The sequence below is a fragment of the Anser anser genome (genome assembly GCF_964211835.1).
Source record: "Anser anser genome assembly, chromosome: 9".
Lineage (NCBI taxonomy): Eukaryota > Metazoa > Chordata > Aves > Anseriformes > Anatidae > Anser > Anser anser.
The window spans coordinates 19,357,689-19,372,509 of NC_139729.1; the positions used below are offsets into that span (position 1 = coordinate 19,357,689).

The 14,821-nt window shown below is 41.8% G+C and overlaps 1 protein-coding gene across 5 annotated transcripts in view; it reads right to left on the reverse strand.

The window, feature by feature from the left end:
- Positions 1 to 56: 56 nt before the first annotated feature.
- Positions 57 to 14,821, reverse strand: part of ABCC5 (ATP binding cassette subfamily C member 5) — a 44,606-nt gene continuing 29,841 nt past the window's right edge. For 3 of the 5 annotated variants that reach the window (XM_083848290.1, XM_083848289.1, XM_083848293.1), the window contains 14 exons: positions 13,959 to 14,143; positions 12,737 to 12,883; positions 12,249 to 12,378; positions 11,540 to 11,693; positions 11,266 to 11,394; positions 9,793 to 9,979; positions 9,088 to 9,177; positions 8,657 to 8,846; positions 7,876 to 8,035; positions 7,383 to 7,461; positions 6,360 to 6,473; positions 5,298 to 5,462; positions 4,492 to 4,575; positions 57 to 1,934 (listed from right to left, as the gene is read on the reverse strand). In XM_083848290.1, coding sequence (XP_083704416.1) covers positions 1,875 to 1,934; positions 4,492 to 4,575; positions 5,298 to 5,462; positions 6,360 to 6,473; positions 7,383 to 7,461; positions 7,876 to 8,035; positions 8,657 to 8,846; positions 9,088 to 9,177; positions 9,793 to 9,979; positions 11,266 to 11,394; positions 11,540 to 11,693; positions 12,249 to 12,378; positions 12,737 to 12,883; positions 13,959 to 14,143 — 1,874 coding nt within the window. In that variant the 3' untranslated portion in view covers positions 57 to 1,874. Of the gene's footprint in view, positions 1,935 to 3,013; positions 4,576 to 5,297; positions 5,463 to 6,359; positions 6,474 to 7,382; positions 7,462 to 7,875; positions 8,036 to 8,656; positions 8,847 to 9,087; positions 9,178 to 9,792; positions 9,980 to 11,265; positions 11,395 to 11,539; positions 11,694 to 12,248; positions 12,379 to 12,736; positions 12,884 to 13,958; positions 14,144 to 14,821 lie in introns of those variants that run through there. The other 2 variants (XM_083848292.1, XM_083848291.1) reach the window with 1 other exon arrangement.

Here is a 14,821-nt window from a genome sequence, read left to right on the forward strand (position 1 = left end):
CCTACCTCAGCCGCCCGATGAGTCTCCAAGGCATGTCTTTGAATGACACGGGAACATTTATTACATGGTTGCAGGTTTAATGAACCCGTAGTGGTACATCCTAAAAGCCTCCCAAGCCTTACGCTAATGACAGCAGCATTATGTCATGTTCCAACTGAGTGTCCATTGCATCGTCATACTCGAGGGGTAACTGTGGCACCAGCGCAACGCGGCTGCCACCTCCAGCTGAAGTAAGGGCAAAACAAATCACAGTATTATCCCAGACCAGTCTGAAGCTGGGACTGTAAGAAAACCTTTGTGATTGATCATAGTAAAATACACTATGGTTGCAGTAAAAAAATAACAAGGCGACATTCAGAAAAGTTCTTTGGCTGATAAGGACACTACAACTACCCTGCGCCTTCTCATTATATTCTTTTGAAGCATCTTCAAGAAGCAATTTTGTCCTCATCCAATCCCTTTTTAAAAGGAACTTTTTGTCCTGACATCTTTACTCTCCACATCCTCCTGTTGTAAACCGAATTTTCTGCACTTACCCTTTCCTGTTTCTACCTTTCTCCTTGTCTCATTCATACAATTCGCCTTTTAAAATAATTGAGCTTTCTCCTTTTTTGTTCCCAGCAATGTTCTAAGACTGCTTGATCTCCTCTGGGTTCCATCTAGGGACAGTATACAGACCACAGCCCCAGCCCCTCTGGATCTGACCGTATATGATCTTCGCCGTAGGGAATGGTGAAGTTCCCTAGGCATTCAAACTGGCACGACTTCGGGGCCTGACTTTGGAATTAATTATACCAATCTAATTCCACACTAATGCCACCGGGCAATTTTAGAAAACTCCTACCTCCGTTTTGATTGACATCCCAAACAAGCACAGCGTTCCCACTCAGACGAGATCAGACAAGCAGGAACACATTCTAAGAGTTTCTAAACTTAGGATAATGAATCAGGATCTGTTGCACTCGCTTGCATCTGAACAAAATGGATGCAACTAAATTCCCAAGGCCCATACAGCAAACACGAAAATTATTTGAAGTAAATCTCTCTCAAGTCACCCGTCTGTTGGTCTTGGGCATGTCCTTTGCTATATAAGAAGGATGTGTTATCTTCTTGCTATTTTGGGTAAGATCCCTTTAAGGAAATTCCCCGTCCTGGTCCTACAGTCTCATTCTGCAGCTTGCAGGGTGAAATCTCCAGGGTATCACGCTACACATTCTAATGCAGGACGCAAGTTCTGAAAATTCCCATCATCAACAACCCCTGGTAGAACACTTCAAAAGAGGTGTTTCAGCCTCATCGTAAATACTGATGTTTCTTCTTTCCATGTCAGTGACAGGGCCCCGGGCCAGGTTTCAGCTTGCTCCTATGGTTCAGGACGAAAGCCAGTAAAATTTACTGCTACCCAAATGAGAAGCAATACTTCCGTGCTATCTGTGAGACAAGTGCCAAACGAAGCAGTTAAGAGATTACAGCAGAAAGAATGTTTCTTCTGGCAGTTTATCTCCTTATATCTGAAGTAACATTGCTAGGACTAAGGTTTAATGAAACAGTTGGGCTAATCCCTGCTGTCCACATGTCACCATTTGCCTGCTCCATTGCAGACACTTGTTTAGTATCTTGAGCTATTTCAGCTCACTGAAGCAGCAAAAAAGTATTCACCATTTTAGGAGAGCACGACTGGTAAGCAGCAGTTTGGTGCAATGAATCCTGAGCACAGTTTCCTCTCATAGCTAAGCTAGTGCGACAGTTAGCACCTACTAAAAAGAGCAGCCCCGCTTCGCCTCCCTTCCAGGTGTGCCTTGCTGTCTCCTCCTTTGCACAGCATTCCTGCTTTTGGAAGGTGAACTTTCTGCAAGTTAGCTTTCTGAACTGGGTCACTGCTGGACCAGGCAAGAGCCAGTGCTGGCATCGACAAAGTTGAAGGAACTCCCAGCCTGGAAGAAGAAGGAGGACAAGATCAGGATGGCTCCTTTTGCCCAGACTGCCAATAGCTCAGCCTTAGCTGCAAAACGAAGTCACACTTTGACCCCAGTGGCACTTGAACAGTTGGTACATTAGCCCCTTTTTTTTTTTTTTTTACTCAAGGCAAATACCAAAGTTCATGGGGGTAGGGTCAGTTCTGCAGGGCCCAAGACAACCGCGTCAACACAGCTGCAAATGACAACTGACTGAAGTTCTAACCAGTCTTAGGCAGGCACATTCCCCGCTCTCTGTCCCCTTAACGTATTCAGCTTTCATCTTCATGTTGTACCCAGATCTACTTTTAGGGAAGAAGCAGGGCATTACCTCTGTGGCCCAGCACCCCTACTGCCTCATGTCTCCCTCCAGCTTGTTTTTGTCCTTAACTTCCTAGTCAGAAAAGAACACCCCCCTCCACTTAGCTAGGTGCTCTTTGGAGAGAGACCTAATACTTGTCCCTTTGAACTGAGTAACACTGAGTAAAACAGCGGCCAGCACCTGCCACACAGTAAGCTTGGTCCCAGGCCTGTAAGCAGGGTAAGATCCGTGCTACTTAATTCTTGCTCGGGCCAAGACTTAAGAAGTACAACAAATAATGCTTTATGTGCTGCTACCTTCAAGCTACAGTCTAAGCTCTGTTAATGGTATGGTTTTGCCTGTGATAGCGGCAGACAGAAATGCTTGTTGCTGTGACTTTGCAGCCACATTATTTACAGTAACACACACAGGTAAAAAATGTGGAAAAATCTTGGCCTAAGAAGGATCTTCTGTATTCTGTCTGACCTCCCTCTTTCTACTTGGCCTGAATACTTGTACTATAAACTATTACTCCCTGTCCTACTCAACACAAACATACATAGCAAGCCACCCCCATGCTGGAAGGCACAAAAATTACCCACCATGTTTTTACAGAAACTTACACTCTGAAGGAAAAAAAAAAATCAGGCCGAAGTGCATTGCCAAAAAAAAAAAAAGCCTGCAAAAGTTTCCCCCAAGGCTCAAAAAGGTGAGAAGTGATTTATGTGCCCAAAACAAACCACTTAAGCCAATAAAATTTACAAAACCCAAAATAGTTTTATTTACTTTTCAGATTTTTGCCTCGACGAGACATTCTGCAAACATGCTAAGGCTACAAAATGTCCAAGTTGACAAAGACATGCAACGCTGACCATTCAATAAGTCACGGCTATTATAGGAGCGACCATGCCCACCTGGGCCACAGGTCCCATAAAACAGGGATGGTGTACAGTGATCATGGCAACGTACTACACAGGACCTAGTAACCTGAGGTAGGTCTCTTCACAGTAAGAAAACAACATCCTACACCAGTGTTACATCCTGATCAGCAGGAACCTGTTTAAAGCTCCAGAAGATGTGGGGTGGGGGACTGTTTCCTTAACAAGTGTGCAATAAAGAAACAGGAAATACTGATGTTGTTTAACCTTAGTGTAAGTTAGCAGAACAAAGAGTTAGTGTTACCCATGCCAAGGAAAGCCAACCTAAACCTCTGAGGAGTGTTAGCAGCTTCAAGATAAAGGAGTCAGTCAGCTGGAGCAACTTTGAAAAGGCTTTCCTGCTAGCATACAGGGTACGATTTGAACCTTGCAATTAATTTGTTATAGATCATTCCATGAACAGTTCGATTTTGGTTGTGTTAGATCAGCGAAGCAGGAAGAGCTTGGCTTTGCTTGCATTAAAATAAACTCTGCTGATACAGTAAGAAATACTATATCAGGACACTGAGAAAATATGAGGCCTTAACGTGACCCAAAAGTGGTTGTCCACTCAGGAGATCACTAAAAACCCTGCTTTGGGAAAGCATTATGGGAAGCAGCAGCCGCTGCCGTGGTGAACATTAGCGATGCTCCAAATAGCTTTGATAAATTACAATGCAATAGAGTTACACCACAGTGCTCTCCTCCCCTGTGCTAGACAACAATAATGTGACAATAAAGGACACTATTGCAAAGCTTCACTTTCACTCAGACACGCAGAAAATCTGGCACTAGGAAAAGACCAACTGTAAGAGACAAAACGGTGTCTGATACAGTCTGATAACAAAGCCAGACCTCTGGTACCATAAACTGTACAAAAATGATAGAAAAGAATATGCACTGTTATTAATACAGTGCTTATTTTAATATAAAATAAACAGCTTACATTTCCACTGTAAATATAGGCTATATACAGAATTATGTATAGATATAGCTACATGTATAAAGCTTCATTATAGGCCTCTGATACATTTATAACTATGGCTCCCTGAGCCATTTGTAGAGTGCATTTAATAACAAAAAATTAGTAATATGATTATGGAATAAATACAATAATAAAAACATGAAGAATTCTTCTGACATGGTTTTAAAAACTCTGGCTTGACACATTGTGCTAAAAATTAAAAGATGAAAGGCAATAATCTGCTTGGAGGAGGACGAGGAGGAGGAGGAAGAAGAGCTGGTCTGCCACAGGCAGGGAGTGCAGCTCTCCAAAATTAAAGTGACTTTGCCCTGAATTTTAGCCCTTGACAGCGACCTTGTTCTCCGCAGCAGCAAACATAGCATAGAAGCGTGAGTTCTCATTAGCCAGAAGGGCAGACGGCGTATCAAATTCCACTACCTAAAAAACAAACAAGGCAGGTAAAGTATGTTAGCAAAATACAGCAGAAAACGGATTCCCACCCCCTCGGACTTGTAACTTGGTAGCAAAGAAGCCAAAATATGACAGTCTTTAGATGAGACAACAGATGGTGAAAGCATGTGCGTTTATGCACACATACTGTAACCTTGAATGCTTCAAGCTAAATTAGACAAATGGTGGGACTACCCAGCAGGAAGCAACCTCTGGTGGCTCTGGCAAACAGACTGAGGCAGATGCTATGTTTTTTTCCTTTCCCTACCTCCAAGAGCCTTGCCAAATGTTCCTACATTTGATTTAAGTGTTTATGGCTCCCACATGGAAGCCTGAGAAGTGGGTAAAGTATCTCTCAATGCCTGTTTGATACCACAATGCTTTACAAACACCATGGAAAAGTGCCACTGAGCTCCCTTAGAGATGCTTATGTTATTACACATACCAGAATTAAACCTACAAAGGATATTTAAAAACCCTTTAAAAGAGACTGTTGCCCTGCGGTACTTTCTTGGAGTGTAAAAGGAATTTTCTCCTCTTTGATCTTGTCATGGTGAGGCAATAATTGGTGCTGTTGGAAAGTTATTACTAAGGATATGAATGAATACACAGGATTTTTCCACCCTGCAATACCAGCTGTCCCTTCAGTTTAGCCTATACATATACAAAACAGACTGCAACAGGAACTGAAGCCACAGAAGTCTGCTTACCTGTCCTTGTGTTAGCACCATGATCCGATCAGAACCCAGTACAGTATGCAGACGATGAGCAATTGTTAACATAGTGCAATCTGCAAATGCCTCTCTGATAGTCTCCTGAATCAGTAAGTCTGTCTCTGTGTCCATAGCAGCTGTTGCTTCATCCAGTATCAAAATCTGAAAGTAGTGCATAATCCTGACTGTTAATTCACAGTAACTCTTTCCCTCCCTGATCATCAATATATGCAGAGTGGATGAGAATTACCATGACCAGAAATTGCCACAACTGGCAATCTTTACAGAGCTGTGGTCACAAAGGTAGTTTTGACAAGCACCCTTTCAGTTTGCCTTATGTAATCACCTTCATTGAAGTTATCCTACAGATCACACTTGCATTTTATGGTCACGTCCTAGAGCCGCTAGATTTTTGCATTCTGACCTGGCCACAAGTTTCCACTACTTTCAGTTTTACATTCAGCAACTAAATCTCAAATGCAATTTTTTAAGAGGTAAACTAATTGACCTGTCTGCCTTTTGCAGTGATAGTTCCTTCTAGAGTCAGTCAGGACCAACTTGGCTTACTAGCTTTGTTAGGCTACGAAGTACTACCCTCCTCTCTGACTCAATCAAGAAGTTCTTCCTCTCTCACGTTATTATTTGGTTTCCATTCTTAATTAAAAAAAAAAAAAAAACTTTTTAACTTTGCATGGTCCAAAATTTCACTTGTAGACTAGATTTTAGTAGAACACCATGTAGAAGGAAAATGCTTGGCTGAACTTTACCTAAAGGTGAAAGGAGGAAAGAATCTGATGCTCACCAGTAACAGGACAGACTCTGGATAAATGACTAGGCCAGCCTGGCACACTATTTTAACACCAACAACCAATACTTTCTGACGACAAGACTTCACAGCAGCTACAGACGCCTTTCCTAGTTGTTCTAACACTGTCTCTGAGTTCCAGTAACTGTTGGTATGAGTACTCTGACAGACAAAATGAACCCAACAAAAGCAGCCCCTTTCCTCAAAGCTGGTGATATCAAACTGGTAGCAATTTTTCTCATCGATACGCTCACCTTGCAACGACGCAGTAGAGCTCTAGCTATGCACAGTAACTGTCTCTCTCCAACTGAAAAGTTTTCTCCATTTTCCATTACTTCTGAGTCAAGTTTCATAGGCAGCTGGGCAACCTGTGTGGGAAAGAAGAGGCAGAAAACTTTGATAGCTGCATAGACTTTTTGTATCTCCATAGCATGAGACAAACAGTTGCTCCTCCTGCTAATCTGATTTTGCCCATGTTCCAAAATATCCATCACACTTTGCTATCTCACACACACTGTTGAAAGAAGTAGTAACAAGCAACTACTGCTAGAACAACAATACAACATCAGACCTGCTTGGTTCAGTTAAAATGCTTTTGACTTGGTGATGGCAGCTGAAAACACCACGACTAACCTCGAAGAAATATACCCTCTCAACAGGCAACCTTGGAATGACTTAAGTACAAAATAGTTGATTTCTAGAAAAAAGCATGCCAGGTACAAAATCATATCAGCATTAATACAGATCTGGCCACTCTTGTTGAGAAAGACTAAGAGTGGACCTCCAGGAATCACGATGTCTCTGCAGGAATTACAGCCCAGGTACTACGGTCACAGCTACACGTGTAGCCTTGTGCCACCTGACCAACAACAAGAGTTTGAAATGTCACAGCAGTAAGATTTGCTGCAGAAGGCCTCACAAAGGGCAGATTTTACATTCAGTATGCATGTGCGACATTTACACTCACAAATGTAAATGCAGAATGCACAACTACCGAAGGCACACAGAAAAAAATATCGCTTCTGAAATACTGTAAAACCAGAAGAGTCCCTGTGATGAAGCAACACTCTCGATGCTAATATGCCAAGAAGTACACATTTGAAATATGGCATGTTCTCCAAAAATACTGTCTCATTATTAGAAACAAAACAGCAAATTATGGAAAAAAAACATGGAGACAGAACTTTACTGAACATCTCCTAATTAGCCAGCAGAAGAATATGCAGCTTTGAAAGACAAAATACAAACAAGTATCTCATAGACATGATAATACTTACACACTCCTTCATGTGAGTCCTTTCCAAAGCATCCCAGATTTGCTCCTCACTGTACTGATTGAAAGGATCCAAGTTTGATCTGGAGGAGGAAGCAGAAAGCATAACCAGATTTTTTTTTTCCAGCAATAAATAGCAAAACAACAGTGTGCTAATTCATCCAGATGGACAATTCCCATCTAGCACTCCACTGACAGAATTTCCTTGCCAAGGAAATCAGATGCTCCCACCACACTAAAGAAGCCAAACAACAAAAGAGCGAAGATAGAAGACAAAGATGCAAAATTCCAAGTAAGTTTAAAAGAAGGATCACATCCAGTTCTGTATTGAACCAGCTAAAACCGTTTACCCGTGCTTTTTCTTTTTGTTTCAACAACAAAGTACAGAAACCAGAATGCCTTTGTTCCGTTCAAAAACTAACATTTCATATGAGTTCGTTATGAGCTGGTAGTCTTCTCTGTCCTCCTTGCTTTTTTTTTTTATGGTTCCAACTAACCTTACAGTGCCACTGAATAGCACAGGTTCCTGAGGAATTATTGACAGTTTGCTGCGAAGATCTGCCAAACCAATGTCATTTATTTTCACTCCATCAATTTTAATGCAGCCTCCAGACAGTTCAACCAAACGAAAGAGTGCCATTCCAAGGGAAGACTTCCCTAAAAATGAGACAGAAGAATATACTAGTGCTTCTAAAGAACCATAAGAGCCATTTGAGATGACACAGCATTTTAAAAGCTGTCCTTGTGTAAGATTAGTGTCTTAAATTACTATAAAGTGCCAGCAAACAATTTTGTAACTAACTGCTAGGGTTCAGCATTTAAACTTCTAAGCAATATTAATTGCATATTTAAAAGCTCTATTTTGGAGGTGGTGTAAACCCTTCTACAATCAGACGTTTTGATTCTTCGCATTACAAACTTCTGAGATAGATTAGAACCAAACCTGGCTGCAGCATCAGTAGAAAAAAATCTTTCAAGACAGTCAAATAAGCTGCAACGAGCATGCTGGCAGGTAGCTCAGGGTATTAAACGTTATGAGCATACTGACTCAGGCATAGGAGGATATGCCTCTATTTTGAAAGGAAACTTGGTTTTATCGTATATGGGGATCCTTCCTATGCATGTACACAAACAGAATCCACCACCGACATGCAGCTGGACCATTCTTGTGCAATTAATTTATTCAAATACAGAGAAGACAGAAAAGAACCAAACTGTCCTGCTCTGTTCCCATTCTGTAAATGCAGTATTTTAACTCTGCTTAGTGTTTTTCCTTACCTGAGCCTGTCCTTCCCACTATGCCAATCTTTTCCTTTGGTTTGATGGTAAAGGACACTTTTTTAAGTACTAGAGGGAGATTTTCTCGGTACCGCATCTCTGCGTTTTCAAAAACAACTTCACCTTCCTGTGGCCAGTCCAGAGGGGGAGTTTTATTCTTAATTCGAGCAGGAGCTTCCAAGGAAAGAGTCTTTAAAAGAAAAACAAAAGTTCTGTTTCCAGTAAACAAAGCACCAAAGAGGAAAATTATCAGATGCAACTTTCAGCTGTTCTCTGCAGACTCAGCCCGTATCAGTTTAAGGCAGTTAAGACGAACAAAGTGACTGGATACAGGCCCCGTGATTCCGAAGCAATCTCTCAGACTTTCTTTTACATCAGCAACAAACAACAAGAAATCTTACAACAAGCAGCTGAATGTATTGTTGTCATACCTTGATATAGTGATCAATCCTCTCCACTGAGGTGAAGCGAGCTTCTGTTTCTGAAGCAAGTCTGACTGTAAACTGGAATAACCCTGTTAACTGTAGCGGTAAGAAGACATTAAGAAAAAATTAGAGAGTTGACTGATTTTTTTTAAATTGAATTAAAAGACTAACCTAGTGGATACTTGATACTCTTGTCTTGTGCACCTTATGGTTAATTTTAAAATAACCTTAATTTATGAATCACTTGGAAAGCCAGCGGCTGAAAAGGTTTTCTCATAAGCAACAGCTTGAAATCTTAGCCATCCAAGTTTTGTAATTTTATTTTATTACCACCAGGAGGCAGAAATGGCCAAGCAACAGATCTAATAAGCATTCTGAGCCACGAAGCAAATCTAACCCACACAGTTAGGAACTGGATGCTGTGCACTGTGAAAACGTACTGCAAGCAATACACCAGAATGCATTAAGACATCAGCTTGACATTTAAAAAGAAGCAGCTTTCCGAAACAGTATCCTAAAGCACTTAACTCCTCATTGTTTTTCATGCTAGCCGAAGGTCTTGACCCCGAATTGCCTTCCCCCACCGCTACCAAAGGATCATCTTTTCCCAGATGCATTTTGGTGCATTAAGGAAAGTTTTCCATCTGTTTCATTTAAGGTACTTAACACGAACAAGTAAAAGTGAAACTAAACCATGCAGACAATGCTCACCTGCACAGCATATGAGATAGCCAGCCCAGCATAGGCAGGAGGAATCTGGCCATGCATTAGAACAATCATAAGGCCAGTGGTTGTGATGAGAGCGATGCTGATAATGTCCAGCCGTACAGCTAGCCAGCGCATTGCACAACTGAACAGGTAAAACGGTGCCTGATTATCATCTAGAAGCTCCTGATACCTGAAACAGATACAGAAAATGTTAGTAGACCTCAGTGAGCCTGAAGTTGTACAAATAGCAGAATTGCTTTCACCCCTGCAACAATATCAGAATTCAGGGTGGGAAGACTAGTCTGTCATTACCAAAAAGCATCACACTAGGCCACAGAGAAGAGGTTTACGAACTTCCCAAAATAATGTCAGATATCTACTTAGCTCAAACTCTCAGAAGTTGCATTATCAAGTTTATGTGAACAACAGTGAATTATGTAGGGGTGAATCAGAATTCCAAGAGATAGCACACTTTCACCCCACCTTCACCAATGCAAGGTGTGCCAGAGGATGCTTGATGGCTACAAACTATTCCACGTGTAACAGCAGCAGTGCTTCAGTATATGAACAGAACGTGCTATTTTATAGTCAGTGTAAAAGTAAATTTACAGTAAGCTTTAATAGGATTGATGACATTAATTTACAATCCTGAGCCTGTGAACCTGAGGAATTTAATGGGAGACACTTGACAGATTCACAAAACTTAGTTACTAGGTTTTCTAATCTTGCAACTCAGTGCAACAGTGGCGTAAAACTGTGGGGAGTGCCTTCCTGACCTATTTCACTTAAGCTACTGTGGCAGTGCCTTCCCAGAACCTCTGTAACAATTTTCACTGTGCTCCCACACTGTTGGTCTCATGACCTTGCACCTGCAAACCCTGATATTGTTATTGCGGGTTCTCATGGGGAGCAAATACCACTCATGGGAGAGACGTCTCACTTTCCCTCACTACCATTTGTTTTGCAGATTTTAGTTTACAGTAGAGAAAACCAAACATAGTCCACAATAAGGTAAGATAATAGTTGATAAAATGCTATCCAATTATACAGGTGCACAGAGACTACCAGCTCATCAATATGCAAACAGAGGCTCGGTTACCACACTAATGCTAACAGCATCACCAGCAGAACCAACAAATAGGAAGCAGGAAGAGGACCTGATGAAAAGTATACAGTACTGAAGAAAAAGTATGTCCAAAAAATTGTCCTCATCATTAGCATCGATACCTGCCACACTGCAGAGAACCCTGTAGGAGGGCACTCATCTGGGATTCCATCACAGTTCTTCCCAGTTGGCTACTAGGCAGTTTTTCCCTTTTCATTCTCCTCCTTATTCTCCTCATTTTTTCCCTCCAAAAAATAACTTTCCCTGTTAGACCCAATGTATGCAATCAGATAAAGACAAATCTTACAGACTGCAAAGCTGTTGCACCCTACTTTGTGCTCCACCACTCTCAGCTGCATATCTAGACTGACCTGTGCAGGAATTCTTGTCCTTTGTTGTAGGCATGGATTGTCGACAGACCCTGTATGCTAGATGTAATGTGAGACAGGAATGGAGACTGTGTGATGTTGTCCAGACGCTTGAGCTCTCGAATAAAGACTCTGGAGGGAGAGAAGCACTTTTAAGTGACAAGTACACCCATCACATACAACCACAGTACTGATGCATACATACTTGAAGACCCCCATGTCCCCACTAACAGGTCAAAGCATCTCCACTTTTAGTCAAAGCAGCTGATGCACTTACCTAGACACAACATGCAGAACTGTGAACAGGACAATGAGGGGCCCCACTGCCACCAGGAACCAGGGGAAAACTCCAGAAATCACCCCCACACAGAAGAACACAAGGATGACGTTCTGGATGAACATTTCTGCTTGAAACGGCAAACGAACGTCAACTGGAAAAGATGGAGGGAAAAAGAGAAAGATCTTGAGTACAGAAACCTAAAACAGCCTATATAAAGCAATTCAGTCCTGCAGTACATCGTTGTTGACAAAGACAGTGATTTCTCATGACTTTTCACATGTAAAAGGGTACATCATCATTAGGGGTGCTTTTCTGTTCTGAAATGCTAGTAATTTTTCCAATCATTCCCATTTACAGAAATAGCACTGCTGCAGCTCTGACCTAATTACCACCTTTGCTGCACATCAACTTCACCCTGATACTCCAGGTTCCCCCGCATTAACTGCTAAGAGTCCGTGTGCAGTCTGCAGGTTCAAAAGCAGCTGCACCTTTTCATCTTTGCAAGCGAACAGACGGACTTGAGGTATCAGCTGTCTCCTGCAAATACAATCCTGGTATATCCCCATTCCTGCTGTGGCTATTACGAAGTACTCACTTGGCAACAGATACAGGATACTCTAACCCCAACACAAAAAGACTGGAGAGCATTAGCTAGTTAACTGGGAGGACTGACTGTGGGATCTACAATGTATGCAGTGAGAGATACCTTCATCCATGTCTTTGGAAAACCTGTTGAGAATCCGCCCAGTAGGTGTAGTGTCAAAGAACTTCATGGGGCTACGCAGAATCCGTCGGAACAGCTCATCATGGAGCCTTGAGGATGCTCTGAGAGTTCCCTGACAAAGCAACAAACATGCAAAGTGTTATGACAGGATTTGTGCCTGTCACTGCCCCCCTCCCTGTGCACGAAAAAATGCTGCCAGTTTTCCCTCTCCAACTGTAAGCATAGCTTCTTTCTTGTACTCCATGCTTCCAACCAGTGGAAGGAAGCTATTAATTGAGGCAACAGTTTAAGGGAAAGCATAGTACAACCCCAAGAGATGGCTTGGTGGAAACCTCATAACCCATGATCTGACTTCCTCTGGTTCAAAAGTGTCAATAGGGAGCTGACCAAAAGAACCACAGAGACAACAATATGCAGAAGTAGGAGGGGAGAGAGGGGGATGAGAAGTGTCAGGTAGCATCGGAACATACCTTTACAAAGACAACGCCACGAACAGCTTTCAGGATCAACATGACTGCCATAGACAGTGCATAGATGCCAGCATAGTAATGCATGTGAGGGTTATCTTTCATACTGTTACTTATGACAGTGTCATTTCCCAAAGTCACAGTGGTGTTCTGCAAGAAATACAAGATTTCAGTGAATCGTTAAGGATGAAAAACATACTTACTACGTGTGGTTGAATTGAACCGATCCCCGCCACTCACTATTTTTGGTACTTCTTTAAAGAAAAGAGTTCAATAATCTTTGAATACTTAAGAAAGCTTTCGCCAGCAGTGATATGTGCTATTTCTGTGGCATCAAAAACTCCCTAAAAGGTTACTTCATTTGATTCCTAATCTCCCATTTCACACCTATTGTTTCTTGTGCTCTTCTGAACAGTGACACATACTTGCATGCCACCAGTTCTATTACACAGGAATATTCAACTTGGGTGTTATACATCGTCTTCTTATCAACATCTTGTTTTTCTGCCAGCACACAGTCATTTCTTTGTTGGCACACTGTCATATGTTCTCCTTTCTGTGGTTTTGATTGTTTTGTGGTTGTGGTGGTGGTTGTTGTTGTTTTTTAATCTTTATATTTAAGGACTTCATTGCTTATTTTAAAATTGTTGGCCATCTGCACTTTATTACCTCTTCTGAGGTGAGGGTGGTTTTTTGTGTTGGATTTTTGTTGTTGTTTGTTCTCAAAAAAAATTAAGTTCTACTTGAATCTTTAAATGCAGCAAGACTCACAATCAAAGCCCCTAGAGCAGGAAAAATCCCAAACAACCCTCAGTCATTACATTCTTCAAAGCAACTCCCAAAAGTCGTTTGACTTAAAGCCATAAACTATAACAAGATTATCCTGCTGGACATAAGGTCACATTCATACAAAAGCCAGCACTAAAATCAGCAATTCCTCCTGCAGCTTGTTGGCCTCTTTCACATTTTCACTTCCTTTTCTTAGGCAAACCAAGACAAGGAACAAGAGGGCAGTATAAAACCACATGAGCTATTATATCTTTCTCATTAGTGGAGTTCTCATTCTTGGAGATGAACTCTCTAGTGCGATCACCTCTTGGGGAGCCTTACAATTTGCTTAAATTAGGAAGCACCATTTGGTCTCATAGGACTGCTCAGGATTAGTCTATGAGAACAATTCCCCTGCCCTTTAAATACAAGAGAGTAGAAATGCTATTCATCTTACTCCACTGCCTTGCTTGATCCAGAAACTCAGCCACCAGTTGCTAAAAGCTGTACTGCCCACATTCAGCACAAACAGAGCCATTATCACGAGGAATGCAAAGGGGCCTCCAGCTGCCTGAATGTAGATGCCATACACAGACCAGGGGACAGAGCCTTTGCCTTTCTCTTCTAACTGAACCAGCTGGCCTGTGAAACAAAAGAAGAGGGAGAGAGAGTGAAGAAAGCAAAGTTGCTCCACAAAAACTTGTCAGTTTGCGAATATGCACAAAACTGAAGTAATTCTTATACTGAATGGAATACTATCAGAAACAGCCATTACTTAACACGTAGGACTCAATGGTTCAAACCGTTTTTCAAGAAATCACAATTCCTCTCCAGAATCATTCATGTCATGCTATGCCTGAAAAAGCTTGATCAGCATAGACTCAAATACTATGACCCTTATCAATGCTTTTTAAACCTTGCCCAATTTCAAAGTTAACATTAAATGGAGAGAACCCCAAAAGAGAGGTTTCTCTTCTTCAGATTCTTCACATATAAATGCCATGCCCTGCCTAGCACTCTGCAAGCGCCAAGCTACACACGCTGCCCTCCCGATAGGAGGTAGAGGTGGTGTCGGAGACAGCGTACTACAAGCTCCTTTGCACCACTGGCACCTGACCTATGACAGACTGATTAAACTTATAAACATTATGCTGGCACCCACATTATGTGAATTAAATGCTCTTTGCCTACTGCCTGTGTCCTATCAACCACACAGAGTGATCAGGACTTGAGACAAGTTTCAAAACCTGAGAGGCACATTCATTACAGCTGGGAAGCAAATATTTTGAGCTTATCCGTCTATGAAACAATTACAGCCAG